The sequence below is a fragment of the Vanessa atalanta genome, chromosome 5 (assembly GCF_905147765.1).
Source record: "Vanessa atalanta chromosome 5, ilVanAtal1.2, whole genome shotgun sequence".
Taxonomy (NCBI): domain Eukaryota; kingdom Metazoa; phylum Arthropoda; class Insecta; order Lepidoptera; family Nymphalidae; genus Vanessa; species Vanessa atalanta.
The window spans coordinates 6,722,694-6,740,281 of NC_061875.1; the positions used below are offsets into that span (position 1 = coordinate 6,722,694).

General features: G+C 32.1%; 1 protein-coding gene across 1 annotated transcript; it reads right to left on the minus strand.

The window, feature by feature from the left end:
- Positions 1-5,160: 5,160 nt before the first annotated feature.
- LOC125064191 (popeye domain-containing protein 3-like) lies at positions 5,161-17,482 on the minus strand. The gene is made up of 8 exons (XM_047671116.1): positions 17,322-17,482; positions 17,153-17,211; positions 16,992-17,076; positions 15,138-15,319; positions 13,529-13,660; positions 10,024-10,131; positions 7,188-7,485; positions 5,161-5,670 (listed from the first exon to the last, which is right to left on the minus strand). The coding sequence occupies exons 1-8, from the start codon at positions 17,446-17,448 to the stop codon at positions 5,447-5,449; spliced, it is 1,215 nt and encodes a 404-aa protein (XP_047527072.1). The 5' UTR covers positions 17,449-17,482; the 3' UTR covers positions 5,161-5,446.
- Positions 17,483-17,588: the final 106 nt, after the last annotated feature.

Consider the following 17,588-nt stretch of genomic DNA (forward strand, 5'->3'; position numbering starts at 1 on the left):
TATATAAGTGAGTGATTTTGTTTCGAATTAGAATTGATTGATTCTTAATAAAATTATGTTAATATATTTTTAAAACACTTAAAAAATAGATGATGAATTATAGAAGTTTTCTTATAAATAATACTCACATACAGTACAGTTGTAAATACACTCGTCATAAATCGTTTTATTAACACCGTTCTAATGTCTTTGTATAGGTACATGTAATGAATATATGTATGAAGACGCCAATATGATTATTATCGATGCACTTGCAAAGTATTCATTAATTTGAAATTTTGCACATTTATGCAACTCTGGTTTCAATACATCATGGTACATATTATTAAACGAAATGGTTAAGAAACTGATGTTCATTGAGACTCCTCACTTTCTATTTACTGTGGGGCTCATTTGACTCTCACTCGACACTTGGTGGTAGAGCTTTGTTAAAGCCTGTCTGGGTAGGTACCTCCCACTCATCAGATATTCTACCGCCAAATAACAGTACTCAGTATTGTTGTGTTCCGGTTTGAAGGACGTGTGAGCCAGTGTAACTACAGCACAAGAAACATAATATCTTGGTTGCCAGGGTTGGTGGCGCGTTGAAGATCTGGGAAATGGTTCATATTTCTTACAGCGCTATTGTCTATGGGCGGAGACCACTTACCATCGGATGGCCCATATGCTCGTCTGCCAACCTATGACATAAAAACAAAAACAAGACTCACCTCGGTGTTTGTGGTTGCTCTACAATTAAAAAACGGTGTTCTTTAACTTGTTTCGGTATAATTCATCTTAAACCTCTTCGATATCTTAAACATCAACAACAACATAGATTTCATATTTTGATAATATTATTATACAAGTGATAATATAAAAGTGATCACCATAGTGTACCACAGTAGTTTAAATTAAAAAGCTGGTGAAATTGCGAAGCACCGCGACTCATATAATAATATTATACACTAAACCCTTCTCCGAAAAGCGCTGCATCTTCTATTACAGGTCTAAGTATACTGAATTAGCAGTTTTTTTTCAATTAGATTTTCCAAATAAACGTCTCCTGATTTATTATTAAAGATTTTTTTAAATAACTATTTATATAATTGTGAATATGATCTTGAAATTAGTAAATAAATACTATGCAACCTTATTCGTGTATTATGTACTTAATAGAATAGAGAGCCGATAACTGAATCGGTTCCGGTTGATTGATTTGTTTCATACTCCGACTGAGAGCTGACGCAGCGTACTCTACTGACTATGTGTAGCTTAATAACCTCGCTCTCACAAAACAATTTATTTTCGCACTACATGTTCTTTTTCAGATATAGCGACAAATATATAGGTATATTTAATTTATTTAGAACATTATACTCACCATGGGTTTGTACTTGTATACGCATCTATAAGTGAATTCATTTTTGTTGGCGGCTTTGCTTGGGTGAAAATCCAGCTTTGAATATTTTTACGAGTAACATAACGATTTCATCTCTATATGTATATTTAAATCCTTGTACGTAATCATTCGCCTAATAATCTAAATGTATACGTAACCTACTATATATACTATGGCAGTCCCGAAACTATAAATTAAATTCATACAAATAAAAGTTGCATTTCAATTGCATTTTTTACTTACTGCAAAAAACAAAACAAACTTATTACGTAAGTAATATGTGTCAACAATAAATATTTAACTATTGGAGCGATTTCCAAATGCAGTCTTAGAATTATATTTATATACACCAAATCTAATAATTTTAACTTTTGCTGAAAATTAAGGTAAATTGAGACGTAGCTCGTATGTATGTAGTAAGGAAGTAAATAAACTATTACCTGTTCAACAATTGGTGTGACATTCAAATACAGTTTAGAAAAATACAATGAAATTTACAAATTATATTTTAGTAGATAACTTTATATAATAGGACTGTTTTTTTTTACTTTTATTATTAACTAGCTGGTGTCCGCGACTCCGTTCGCGGGACTTTCAGGCTCAAAAATAGTGTTATTATATGGTTGACATATCTGTGTATCTTTGCGTCTGTCGTGGCATTGTAGTTCCCAAATGGACCGACAGATTATGATTTGTTTTGATAGGTGACTTATTTGAGTACTTCGCCATCGATTAAAATTAAACCACAAACAACCAAACGTTTTAAATTTATAATTTTATCTTGTAAAATTATAAGTTATGATGTATTTATCTAACTGCGTAATGTATATTACATGATATTACACGTAGTGCCGGGGATTAAAGTATAGACTGTTTTGGATTTTGACAATAACGCGACACGCGACAATAATAAAGCTGGCAATATGCATTGGAAACTGGACTTTGGACTCGCTTAAAAGTAAACGCACGTGTTCGCATTAACTTTTAGTCATACAATTTTAAAGACTGTAGTATTAAGTACAAACTACTTGATTACAAAGTTTCGAAGATATTTTTTCAATAAATATTTAGATATATACATATATCTTATCTTATTCTTCAATAATATTTCTTCTCAAATATCTTCCATGTTACGATTTTATTATATGTAAAGATACCACTTTGGAAGATGAAATAAAGTTATGTAATTTTATATCCAATTATATCTTCGCTTTAAAAAATAAAGAAAATAATGATGGTATTCTTTGTATGTTGATGCATGAAAAGAATGGATCTTGCAACACGACCCTCAACGACATCTGCCCTGCCATCCCTCACGTGACACTCTCCCCTCCGCATAACTGAGCCCAAGCGTTGCATGCCTCGCCATCTCTCTGATTACCGCCCCACGATTATTATTTATTTTTGTTCCGCGTGAGTTTTAATTTTACGATAACTCCTAATATATTAAAGAACAAATATGTGATAAATTAAATACTTAAGATAATAATCTTTTTTTTAATATTAATAATAACTCTGTTGTAATTACAAAAAGAATAATTCACTATTTAAAGAATAAAATGGATATTGTAAGCTATCCTTGGAAGATACAGTCTATCGCCGACTTTTTTTAAACTTTTAAGGAGAATAAGCTTAGCAATGCATTTACTAGAAGTATTTACACAGTGTACGCCATAACAGCTTTTAAAGTGCACGACTTAGTAGACGAAAGTCATAATGATTTTAGCTATTATTTATATTGCTATTTATTATTATATATAATATATACCTATAAACATCTGTAATAATGTTAGTTTCAAATGGTTAAAGAATTTTTCAGTGGTTTCGGAGTTCACTTTCCGTTTAATATTAAAGTCACAAAACTTAGAGTAAAAAGGCATTTTCTAATTGTGGGACACTTACAAGCTGTTACAAGCTTAATTAAATATTGCTGTCTCGTATGCAGTAAGTGGATATGACGTAATAGATATAAAAATATCATAAAAAAACACTAATGTAATAAACAAAGCAAAAATATTTAAATATATTTCAAGAATATATGTATAGTGCATTTAGTCTAATAGTACTTATTACAATAAATGCACTATAAAGGTATAAAGATGCGGTTTACTTATTCATTGCTAAATTAAATACTTCCATCGATTCGGAAAACAACTTTATCCGACAAGAACCGGCGAAAGAAACTCAGCGAGTTTTGTAATATGTAAACAACATACATTAAATATCACTAAGAAATAGTCAAGAGGCGATCGTTTCATTCCCAAGGTGTGCTATCAACCATGAACTCAATAGTTGTATAATACCTTTTGCTGACCGAAGACATTTTGAACGATTTCTGGGCTCTTGTTGTTATATATTGCTCCAAGTTACTGAATCTATGTAGTCGAGTATATATCTAGATAGTCGAAAACATTTTTTGATACATAACGCAGAACCAATATATATCTTTTCTTTTAATCTAATATATGAAGATTTATATTCAATAAATTGTTTGTTATAAACATAAGGCAAATATTAAACAAGTGTACTCGTAATAACTTAGCCGTAGCGCCCGAGGCCACAGTTCCACATCTATATAACGCTAGTGTTGGTACACTAGCGTTATATAGATGTAGCTACTTTATAAGTTTGTTTGTTTCTCAATCACGTTCACAATGGCTTTACGGATAGCCATGGAATTTGCATAGAAATTGAGTGAATAGGCTTTCTGCCCGGTCATTATGTAATTTTTCTTTACAATAGACGGCAAATAAACCATTCATATAACTTTGTGAGCTACTTACTTATACATAAACATGAAATATATGTTTTACATTTTTGAATTCGGTAACAAATATTAAATTTCAACTTTCAGCTAACTCGATAGTATGGTAGTAAGAATGACAATATCCCAATCATGATTGTAACTTTAATATTCACGTCACCAGAATCTTTAAAAGCCATTAATCAATTGAGATTTGAGGCTACATGTAGTAGTAATGGGCTATCAATGACTGTAATGAAATTGGTACAAAACATGTAGGCATATAAAATTAAAATACAAATTCAAAATTTAGTAGATGTGCAAAAGCGGCACATGTCTGTGGAGATGCAAATATAACAATAAAACAGTAACAGTTTTACTCTTGACTATTTTTGCAATTTATTTCGTGAAACAAACTTTACTTTTTTTTAAACTTACTGACTTCACGTTCACGATAAATCTTCGCCGCTACGATAACATGTCAGTTAGATCCGATTCACTACACGTATAATGTATACAACTTAGAAATCAAATTCAAGTTACTTTAATTATATATTAATTCCTTTAGCTTTGTTATTTTATTTTGCTTTTATTTCTTATTTCGTAAATGATTGTAATAGAAACTAGCGCTACGAAAATATGCCCACACGATGTCTATGAATTGATAGTTCTTGCAACAGACAAACCAAAAAAGGCTTAATCATTGCCGTAGCCAGGTAGAGATATAGGTGGATACGCCAAAATAAAGCTATTATAATAAAAGGCTAGTATAGTGTAATATTATTCAAACCGAGACCCGCCCGATAACAAAATCCTGGTTACGCCAGTGGACACAATCTGATATTTTCAAACTTCAATATGGCTTTATACGACTATCAGATTTTAGGAATCTAATAGTAATGAAACAACAACGAAATCGCGTATGCTTTATTTGCTACATCATCTTTAACAAACTTAAAGCTAAAATAAATACATCACCATTATTATATGATTTAAATAATTTAATAAAATAAACACAACATTTATTTAGGTAACTTATTTCAGTCTTTTGTATTATAAGCCACTATCTATATAGTCATTCTGTAAGCACAGACTCTAATCTCGACGTAGAACTCGAAAGTTAAATATCAAAGGTATGCGATGTGCGATAATCGGTTTTTAACATTGTATGAACATTTTAGGTCGAGGATTTCGTGTCAAAATTTATCACAGAATAATTTTGCTAAGGTCTAACGATCTTCCACCGTAAAAAGGCTGTCGCAGGACGAGGTTCTTGTGCTAGAATCTTTAAGAGACGTTAATACATCGTTATTTTCCGTATGTCAGTGTCTGAGATCATCATCAGTCTCAACAGCCTCGCAGCTGTGGTACTTGGAGGAGGTATCCGGACAACTGTCGGCGATCGAGAGGTCGTCTGAGGAGCCCGCGGGAGCTTCGTGAGCTGCGAGTGGGATTAATTCCTCGTCTGCTTCAGGATAAGTTGCAGTCACGCCGTTGCGTTTCGCGAGATTTGCCACCGTATTCTCCGTGTCTCTAGACCAGTAATCTGTAAACAAACGGTTTCTGATCATAAAACTATTGCTAAAAGTTTTTTCCTAATACAAGCCTCCTAAGAAAGTAACTTTTAATGTTATAATATTTTTTTACATTGTTATCTATATTTCTGTACTAATATCATTATTGCGATGCGTCACTCTGTCTATCTATCTGTTGCTCTTTCACGGCCAAACCACTCAACCGAATTAAAAAACAATAATTATAGGATAAGGACATAGGCTATTTTTTTGTGCTCAACACCTGACGCGACCAACCCCTAAAGCGAACAAAGCCACGGGCGATTATCCGTATTTATAAAAATTGAGAGCTGCAAGCTAAAATATATTATGTCAAATCATTTCATTTGCTTTCTCATCCCTGAGAAGATTTTGGATGTGTGTATCCAATCAAAGTCGTATAAGAAACAACTTAAGCTGACCTCGAAATTTGGAAACATGATCAAATATACGTACAGAGTTTGAAAACAAAACGAATCCGCAATAGTTGTACTTACGACGATCATTATGGAGTTCTTATGAAGTGTATAATAAGAAATACAGATAAAGAAGAATAAGGGAGTGGACAAGAATTTTTATTGTCATAGACGAAATTATTAAGCGAGTAAAACTTTTATTAATATGATATGAAAAAATTCACAGGATGTCTGACAGATGAAACATCTAAATTGGAGGCTATTTAAAAAAACGATAATAATTTAAGAATACCAATAAATACGTATGGAGTAAAATAAATTAAAACGTAATTTTATTTTCATTAGGACAACCAACAGTAGATACAATATTACATTAAAATAAAAATAAAATACATTTCAAAATTATCCAGGCAAAAGTTCTAATGAGTAATAATTGTAATGAGGGCAGAGGCACAAAGCGGTGGCGTAGAGGGGACGTGACGGTATAAGAGAGTATCACGCCGTTTGCAGTCACGGCACACGTCAATCTTCGGTCCAAGGCGCGGCAATAAACGTTTATAATAAAAAAATACTGATACGATGTAACTTTTAAATAAAACTTAAAAAATATCCTAATCATTAGCAGTAGCCGTGCTAAGTGATTTGCTTCACAAAACTTTGTCCTAACAGAACGTAATTTAGATCGCACTTACGCAAATTTTCGTCGTGGCCATCAGCCAAAGTTACGCTTTTTACAATCACACTAACACTTAATCATTCTGTTTTGGCATCAACTAAGAATTTCTTTCATATTAAAATTACGACAAAAATTAAAGAAAATGTTAAATCGTAAAAGATACATATCAAATATTGGTTCATCGTATTAAGTTATACCCGACTCGAGAGTATTAATAGTGCAGTATCGTTGAATTTTAAGTACCAATAAATAAAACGAGAAGTAAAATATCTTTATAGCACCGCAGTAATTTCCTAACCCAAAGAAGCGCCAATAGCTCAACGGTATCTGACCCGTATTGATGTCAACTATGCCTTTCAGATTCAATCCTGAAACCTTAAACACACTCCTAATAGAAATAAGGTAATAAGTGACTCACTCGATCTCTTCTCCGGCGGGACCGGCTGCACCGTCGTGGGCGGCGGCGGTTTGTTGGCTGACCGCAGTTTCCTCGGACTCCGTGCCAACGCATGCGATATACTCGGCAGACGTATGTCTAAATGCGATCCCCTTTCCGTTACTATCTTATTGTTCATGGCGTAGAGTTTAGTAGTTATATCTCTAGCGATCAATGTCGTGACTATGCACGCGAGATACGGCTCCTTCACGAATAAATATTCTAAGGAGCTCCGTTGCCAATATACGTAGCGGCACGATGACGCCGCCACTATTGAAACCTGTGAAATGAAGCGTGCATTGATACGAATTCAAATCAAATTAATAAACTGTAAAGCATGCTATATACCCATACGTAACAGAAACGAAACTCATTTTCAGTGTCAAAACTTTTCACAAAAAATGAACTGATGAACTCTCATTGCACCTTCCAGATTTACTAAAACTATTTTTTTTATCGTTATTAAATTAGAAAACATGAAATTATTTTCCGCTCGGCTGTAAAATTACTTGTAACACGAAAGGTGATGTTTCTTTCACGTTATGTTTTGTGCATTCGATAATCGCTATATAAATGCTTCCAGTAAATTGCTCGGACTTGCATTTCGCGATAAACAAACAATGTCACGGGTGTTCGCTATAGTCGAAAGTGTTTAGAGTTCATCGATATTTAACCTAGTTTCTTTATGTAGCCACTTTATCCTTTATATAGTCGTATCAAACGACAATTAGGTCACCGGAGTAAAGTACCTACAGTACGCGAAATTTACTATCAAGTACTTGTTACTATGTTCGTAAAACGCATATTGCACAAATTATTACATAGAAAATGAATGACAGTAATATAAAATTCTCAATTAATTTTATAATTTAAATTTATAAAGTCACGTTTTATCGACGAAAATAGAAATGAGATTTACTATTATGACGTCTTTTATTTAAATGTTTATAGCTCGACGTAACGTTCTATTAAAATAGGTTTTTATTATTCGAAAGCTATTTCATTATCTGAATCATTTATATGTACTATTAGTACCTTATATGGATAGTAAAATACAATCTCGTTTCGTTTTATGTTCACATCATCCTAAGTGAGTTATAAATACTAAGCTTTATGTGTCAAACCATCACTTTGTACATTGAAGACAAACTTCGTCTACGTGGAGTAAAATAATAAATTTTAGGTCTCTAGAGATAAAACTCGACTTTGGCGAACTTGTAGTTGTATATCTACTTTTATCTACTACATATATCTACCCCACTATAATATTCTACTGTACGTACTATGTTATATACGAATTCACATATCATTGTGTTGTGACTCATAACAATTATAATAGAAATATCATTGATTATATTTGAATTTTTAAAATGTGTGTACAAATGATGTTAATTAAATTAGTTTACGCTACAGCATTGAACAGTATTCGTTTTTTCATCTACCTATTCAAATAAATCATTAATGTCAAGCTTAAAAATATTAATTCTCTAATTAAGTACTAGCTTGATATAAATAACTAGCTATTGATCTATATAGATACCACGACCTTTATACAGCGACTCGCGTAACATTTCACTGAAAGGGCTTGAAAGATATAAAAGAGGCTTTTACGAATACTTAATTCATAGCATTCTATGTTCATTGCTCCATTATTTAACGACTTGTTGATGACGTCATATTACATTTCCGTAGATTAAAGACGAAAACGATAAACTCTCCGTCAGTAAAATTATTGGTATTGATTATGATTTTACCCCACAGGTTACGCCTACACTGAAAGTGTGTTGACGGATAAACAGTGTAATGATGTCATCGATATTTTGCGAACTTAATATTTGCCTTTACCTTTTCGACGTACGAGTACTTTTATTATTGACGAGTATTTTTTTATGTAACTTTAAATATAAATATTTCAATAACGATAATTTCGATATGACGCCACGAACTTTTATTCCAAGTAATAAAAATATATTGTACCAAAGTTTTTAGGTGAAGTGTAACATCCCTATTTTCGATTTTATCGCATTTGAATCGAAGCGCAATCGTTGCCTTAAGCTGTTTACCTATTCTAATTACACTACGATTCAGTTGCGGTTCAATCGAAGTGGGACCGAAATAGAATCAGGAACGCATCGAAATCAGTATAACTGAGTATAATTGCCCCCACCTGGCTAATTGGTATTAAATTACCAAATATACTTTTTAAAGTCGTCTGACGCAAACATTTTTACGGTTCCGTAGCCCAATGGCAAATAACGGAACCTTTATAGGTTCCTCATGTCTGTCTGTCTGTCCGTCCGTATGTCTAAAGCCACTTTTTTTCCGAAACTATACTCTTGAAACTTAGTAAGTAGATGTATTCTGTGAACCGCATTAAGATTTTCACACTAAAATAGAAATACGTGTGGGGTATCTATGGATAGGTCTTCAAAAATGATAATGAGGTTTCTAATATATTTTTTTTCTAAGCTGAATAATTTGCGCTTGAGACACTTTCAAAGTGGTAAAATGTGTCCCCCCCTGTAGCCTATAAAGTAAGATAATGATAAAACTAAAAAAAAATATGTGATATACATTACCATACAATCTTCGACCAAAAACTGATTTTAACGAGATCTAGTAAGTAGATTTTTTTTATTACGTCATAAATCGAAAACCGCAATTTACCTTTCATTTAATCAACTCAAATATAAAAAAAAAAAACATTTAATTTCATAAACATAAACCTTGTTACTTGCTGCTACGGAACCCTTCATGGGCGAGTCCGACTTGTACTTGGCCGCTTTTTTACAAAATAATCAAATAAAAAATAACTCACCTTAAATTTTTCATCAATCGTAGCTCTACTTGATTCGAATTCCGGTGAATCGAGAAATTCACACGGCAGTATGGGATGAAGAAATTGATGTCCGCTCATAACGTTAACCTTTACAATAAATAACACTCATATTAAATATTGTTTTATTATTATTATCATCGAAGTAGCCAAAAGAGCATGCAGTAAAGATAGTCGTCTCTCATTCGAAATTCTAGTAAAATGTATTGTAAAAATCCTTATTACATTTATACCCCAAATTTTGAGGATGCTTATAGGATATTTATTAACAAAGTATGGGCCACAGAGCGGAGCAGAAATGTTTAACGCGGGTGAAATCGAGAGGCTAGACAAAAAATTATTACAACAGTAACAGCCTGTAAATTTCCCACTGCTGGGCTAAGGACTCCCTTTGAGGAGAAGGTTTGGAGCAAATTCCACCATGCTGCTCCAATGCGGGATGCGGTTACACATGAGGCAGAATTTCGTTGAGATTAGACACATGCAGGTTTCCTCACGATGTTTTCCTTCACCGCTTTTCTCAATATTAATCCTATCATTATCACAATATACATATTTACGTTATCGTTATTTATTTTTTTTTAAATTGATTTTCTTTTTATCAGTAGTAACTTAATTTTACATATTTTGTCGATCAAATCTTAGAACTGAACAAGTTAAACAGTTTTAATAAAATAAACAGTACCAGACAACTGTTTAAATTGAAATTTTATACAAACTTTTGTTTCTGTTTATCTGAGTATTTGTGTTAGTAAAAGTACTAAATAATGTAAACATATTTTTTTAATTTCAATTCTTTTTTTACTGTAATAGTGACATCATTTTATTTCCATAAAACAATATTTTATTATAAGAAACCAATTAATTGATTAATTATGTGATTAATAATTAAAAATAAATAAGTATTTATTTATTGAACGGAGTCATTATATGGATGTCCTTTTCCAAGGAAGACAATATATCCCTGTATAGATAAATTGAATCACTATCACAAGTCAATTAGTACTAAGTATCCAAATTTGAAGTGTTGCAAAATTAATAATATTTTAATAGAATTTCCTTTTATTAACTTTTGAAATTTATCATTTGTAAGAACTTCATTGGGTTGAGTGTAGCAACTGTGTATGACTGTAATATTTTTACCCCTTTAAAAACATATTTCAAACGTAAAACCGAAAACTACATGAATATATGTAAAAGTCGGTATCTACATTAATGCTTAATTAGCAAGATTCTATAGCAATACTTCATGTGCTCATAATGAATTCAACTGAAAGTTCATAAAATACAGTCCATGTATATAGTTTTAGCTGTGTAGTCAGAAGCACGTTCCCGCCGTTAGGCTCACTCGTATAGCAATAGGTATTCAAAGCAAACATTGGCACGTGCACCCACAAAAATTGTTTTAAATTTCCCCGCTGTGTAACGATCCATGAAACAGACTTGCAATTTGCATAATTTGTAAACGAGGATAGTGGTTCCACTTAAGTGATTCTTCCAAGATAAGCTATGAAATACGGTAATGGAGGTAAGTCCACTCGTAAATACTTAATCAACAAGTACGCCAGACCGACTCGTTAATATTACATCAAATTTTTCTTAGAAGCTCGAAATAAATACGATCAACTTGTATCCTTTTAAGGAAATTGTAAAAGTGAAAAGTTGCCACGTTCACTCTGTATAAATAATCTTCTGTATTTTGATAAGTATTCGCATACAGTATAGACTTTAATATAGTCACGTAGCCCCCAGACCAAATGTATGATAGATACTTTAATATACTGTCTAAAACCTGCATTACCGTTTGTCTTTAATCTTCTTTTGTTATGGAATAAGTAGGCCTGATGGTAAGTGGTCACCAATACATATAGACATTGGCACCGTAAGCAATTTTAATCATTCCCTACATCAACAATAGGCCATCCACCTTGGGAACTAAGTTATTATGTGTGTGCTTGAAGTTACACTGTCAAACCGGAACACAACAATACAAAGTATTGCTGCTTACAGTAGAATATATGATAGGTGGTTGGTATCTACCAAAGTCTACCACCAAAAGCTAGTTTATTTAACTATTAATTCTTGCACGGAGCCTATTCGTTCATTCTGGCGTACTGTCGAATATTATAGATACTAACCAATCACACAAATTAATATGTTCCCATACACAATTGACATTTTTTTAATAGTTTGACATATTACTAACAATCATAATACACTCATTATTAAAAAAGTAGCTACCACTGATAAGACATTTTTATAAATATAGGTACAATTACCCAACGACGTGTAAGAGATATTAATCATTCTTGACATCGCCAATGCTCCGCCAACCTTGGTAACTTAGATGTTTTGTCAATGGCACTGGCTCACTCACCCTTCAAGCCATAACATTACTTAGTATTGCTGATTGGCCGTAGAACATTGGGTGAGTGGGTGGTACCTACCCAGACGGGCTTGCACGAAGCCCTACCAATACGTAATAATACGAATAAGTAAAGTTTAATAATTATTCTATATTCTAAAATTTGTTATATGTATATTCAATATATATATATATAATAAGAGAGCGCTAAAAGACTAATTCATTGCGAATAATAATGAGGACGAAATTATCTATAAAAAATGTGGTACTGCAAAACTAACTTAACACAAAAAGAAACTCAAAGTTTCGCATAAATTTTAGTTTCTACACATAAACAGAGTACAGTTTTAAAAGGTTTTAAAATGGTCATGTTTTTCAATTTATGTCATGTCTACCCTGTTAGACGTCTGCTTCGGTCGATATTCGGCTCGCCTCGGTTCACTATTTTTTTGCAATGAATAACGTTTTTAATTAAATAATTGAATAAATTACATGTCTAGACACCTCTACATAAATGACTTCCTTTAAATCCATATTGCCGTCGAGCTTAAATGTTAAACAAACTACCAAACACACAAACATTCGTATTTATAATATTATTAAGATATGAAGTGATATTTAAGTTTGCCAGAACTTTAAAATTGTATATATTTAATTGTATAGCTGCCCGTCTAGACTTAGTTCGGGTAAAATATTTACTTTTATAAATAGATAAAACCTGGAACCTGCTCGTTGCATCACCTGACGGGTCCAAACATTCGCGGCCCAGCTCAAAACCAAACATTTGATCCAGCAACGTTGAAGGACATTATCTATTTTACTTCATATAGGTAGGCGGACTGGTAAATGGGCCTTGACATGGTTAGTGGTCACCACTGCCCAGAGACTTTCTCATTTAAGATATATGCCATGAACCTATAGGCCTACCATAGGGGCTTGCACAAAACCCACACCAAGTAAACAAACACTACTAAAAAATAATTATATTTTTATATATATACATAAAGAATAATTAAGTACATTAATATTGTCAGTACGTCTCTCCAGAGTAAATTGCAATGTAATTCTCGTCACGTACTTTTAAATCTCTTATACATTAAAAAATAAATTTAAAAATTTTACCTTGCCAGACAGTAGGAGCCCGAGTCGATCCGTTTTGGTAAGGTTTTGCATCGCGTAGGCCTCGCCGGCGTGCAAAGACATCACGTGTGCGAAGTCGGGAGATACCATGCGCTTGAACTGCAGTCTCGATACCTACATAATATCACTATATATATGCTGCCGATATAAGTTTGAAAAAAACATTGACTGTATTAAGCTCTTGGGAATACGTTTTATAACGAGAGTGGCTAAAAAGTTCGCAGTCTCTAGTAAAAATATTTTCTCTATTTTTTTTTGTTAAAGTTAAAAGTAAAATTTCTATTTTTTGTGGTTTTTATAGGCGAAGCTCTTGAGGTTTTAAGTACTCGTTGAAAGTTATTAACACAGACACTGAAGGAGATCAAACTACGTCAAATACGATGGTATTTGACGACGCAGAGTCCAGATTGCTTGCAGTGCACAAACGTACAACGTCAACTACTCTTATGACTTCTACCTCGACTAGCCGACGACGTATATCCTAAGTGCGTGTATACCACAAAAATACAAATCTTTGAAAATCATGATTTAATAACGCAATTCTCATTACAGTTACTAGTTACAGTTTTGGGAATCTTAAGGCATAACCTTAGTGAAGGCGAAACTATTACTAATTATGTTCTATTCCAGAAGAGGAAAATGTTATTTCACCAGAGCAATCAATTGCATTCACACTGCTGTGGATTCAAATTCATAACGGGTGTTGAGAATTGCAGTGAGTATTCTGGTTATCCAATTTTCCCCCTAATTTTGGCAACGTATGACTCTCATGATCGAAATCTAAATAAACTTGTCATCGAAAACATTTTTTCTTTAAATCGAAAGGAAAGATCAGGTGTGAATCAAAGTAATGCTTGAAGATTATTTTTTTTTAAACTGGATTATAATATTTCGAAAGCAGGTAATCAGGAGAGAAATAATTTTAACGTAATTATCTTTTTACTTTAGACTTGGTCGCGAACTTTTTATTCCATCTCTCTTAATAGATTTTAACTGAATAGCAGACAATACAATACATCAAATAATACTTAGTAATTACTTTAAATACATTTATCAGAAAGGTAATATTGTTTTTAAATTTTGAGTTTATATTTATGCAAAAGTTTTGTTAAAATTTTCTTCAAATTAAGAACTAGTTAAACACAGAGCCGCTTCCTTACAAAACATTTAAGCCCTTAACACTTAAGTGACTCGTTGCTTTATGTTCATTAAAGCCGTGAAAGTGCACTTTCAATATAACTGAGCTACAATATATAGAGTAAAGCTGATTTGCGAAGAGAAGATTAGAGCTAGCTTCGTAATAGTATTGGCATTAATGATTTACCTAAACTTTGTGATTCTACGTATTCTGTACGAACAAATAATTAAAAAATAATTTATATGTCATTAATTTACTTACTAATAATAAGAAACTTATTTTTTTTTTTTTAGATTCAAAATAAGTAGTAATTTATGAAAAGAAATAAACGTATTTAATTATATTAAATGATATATAAGCCTATATAAATTTATAACGCTTTATTTTATAAAAGTATTTAACACGGTTTCTTTTAACGATTAATTACTGTAATAAGGATTAAAAAAATCTTACCTTAAAAGGTTCGAAAAGAGTGTGATAGACTTCTTCGAGTTCTGGATCAAACTTGACAGGTCTCATTTCGTATACTAAGTAAACGACTTGAGCTAGGTTTAAGAATACGAAGCCGAAGTTCCAGGAGAAGGCGTCCGGTGAACATATGACATGCCAGGCCCATATAGAGTATAGCATGAAGCCTGCCGCCAACACAATACATCACTTCATTGTGTGCTATAAATATCTGGATGTACTAGCTGTTGGCGTTACGGGCGACCTAGGTCATGTTTAACTAGAACCACACCTTTGAAAAGCTTAGAAATAATTATTGCTTTAATAGACAAGTCTGTGTCTAGGCAATTGATATTTATACTTGTATTCATTTTTAGATATATTTCTGCCTTATAATAGAACAAAAGTCAATTAGGCATGGTGGTAAGTGATCACGACCACCCATATCCACTCCGCCACATTTATATAACTAAAATGAACATTAAAAAACTGTTCGATAAACATTTTAAATGTTTATCGAAAAGATAAGTGTATTGTTTTTTTTTTTTTTATAGGGATGAAAGTTTGTGTAGAAATGTACGGAAGTCCGTCATTTTAGGAGATCGACGCAAACTGATGTTTATGCTTCTATTTAAAGTAAAATTTAATTATTACATTGTTTTTTAAAAAATGTTACCTATGAGGGTTAAATAAAGGATGAACATTGGTATGGATGTTTGTCATTTAACAAATAAAAAAAGGAGAATTTAATATTTTGAAACCGGCATTACCTAATCTTAAATAAATATAACGTTGTTCCAAACTTCAGAGACCATTTTTTAAGATCAGTGTTCTAATATTGGTCATTTAATTTTAAAAACCTCTTAGTTCTAGTTGTTTCGTTATTGTTGATTGCATTTCTTAAAGCCTTAAAAATTGCTCCAATTAACTAATATATGTTCCTTAACCACGCAGTCACTATCTTTAGTACAGCACATACAATATACACCAATTAGTGATGTTTGAACGAAAACTAATAAACTCATTTGATCATTTTGGTCGTAAATTTCCGAAAATCAATAACGTTTTGACCCCCAAATCCAGTAATCCGTGGAATCTTATAGTTTATGCAAACAGACAATGACTTTTTTATTAACAGGGTTACAAAGATTGTGCGACATAAACGATCTAAAATAACGGGTTCTAAATAATATTTCCGATGGGATGTTCTACCGGAAATTCGGCTAGTTGACAATAAAATATAATTCAACCATTAAAAAATTCAATTATGACATGATTTTACTTTCAATTTCACATCTTTATTGCACAATATGAGCCATATTGTATTGGCAAATTTTATATCAGTTTCATTGTATTGCCCGTCAGTGGTTTTTAATTATTTTTTTATTATTATTCAAAATAGTCTTATTTTTGAAATTAAACCCAAATACTATTTTATTCAAATATAGTCCTATTTTTAACCTAAAGGTTCTACTGTTGAGAAGGTAAATTCTACCGAAAGGAGCCGGCCAAGATTACAGTAATTAGGTATTTTTAACTAATTTAATTACACTAATATACTATTTTACTTGGGTTAACGGATCTAAGACATGACAAAACTTGTCAATCGTTAATAATAGAACTCCTAGTTTGAGTCTAAAATCTAGTGGAGATTGATGTTAATGACGGAAGTACTCAGATCCAAATACAAATCTTATTAAAATGTAAAAAAATAATTATTCAATATAAAACTGTACTTTAAGATTATGAGAAATAAATTATAGTAAACATTTTATTTTTTGTGATAAAAAAAAAAACAATGTTTACAAGATAAGAGCTATCAATCAGTCGTTATAATAATGATAAAATCCTAAAGCTTACCAAAAATCAAGATAGTATGCATCCAAAGTTGGCCTTTTTTGGTGCTCGGGGCGCAATAAGCAGCAACAAACAGCATATTCGATAACTGCATTGAAATTTAACCTGGTTTACTTATCGAAAATGTTTTTTTTTTAATTAAAATCTACTTCAACTCAAATCACCTGAAACAGTGGATGCTGAGGCACTCTCCATAAAGGACACCAAGGCCAATACCACGGTCCTAAAGAGAATTACAATTTGATCGTAACAAAATCTTATAAATAATATAGAAATTTTATATCTAAAAAATACTTGACGTATTTATAGTTGATATATCAATATTCTTTATACCTGACGGCATTGTATAATTTATAGAACCAAAGTCGTGAAATGTTCCATTTTCTCCTGGCCACGAAAAATTGTATTCGCCTATTTCCAAATATTCACTTTTTGCCGCCGATAAGCTGCCTTGAGGCATTTCAAACAAGTATATATGATTTTAATCTCCAATAATTAATAATTTTTTCACTAAATGCACACTTTAATCCAATATTTTTTAATACTTATTTGGTTTATAAGATTGGCGCCAAAATCGATATTTTACATGAAAATTAATGC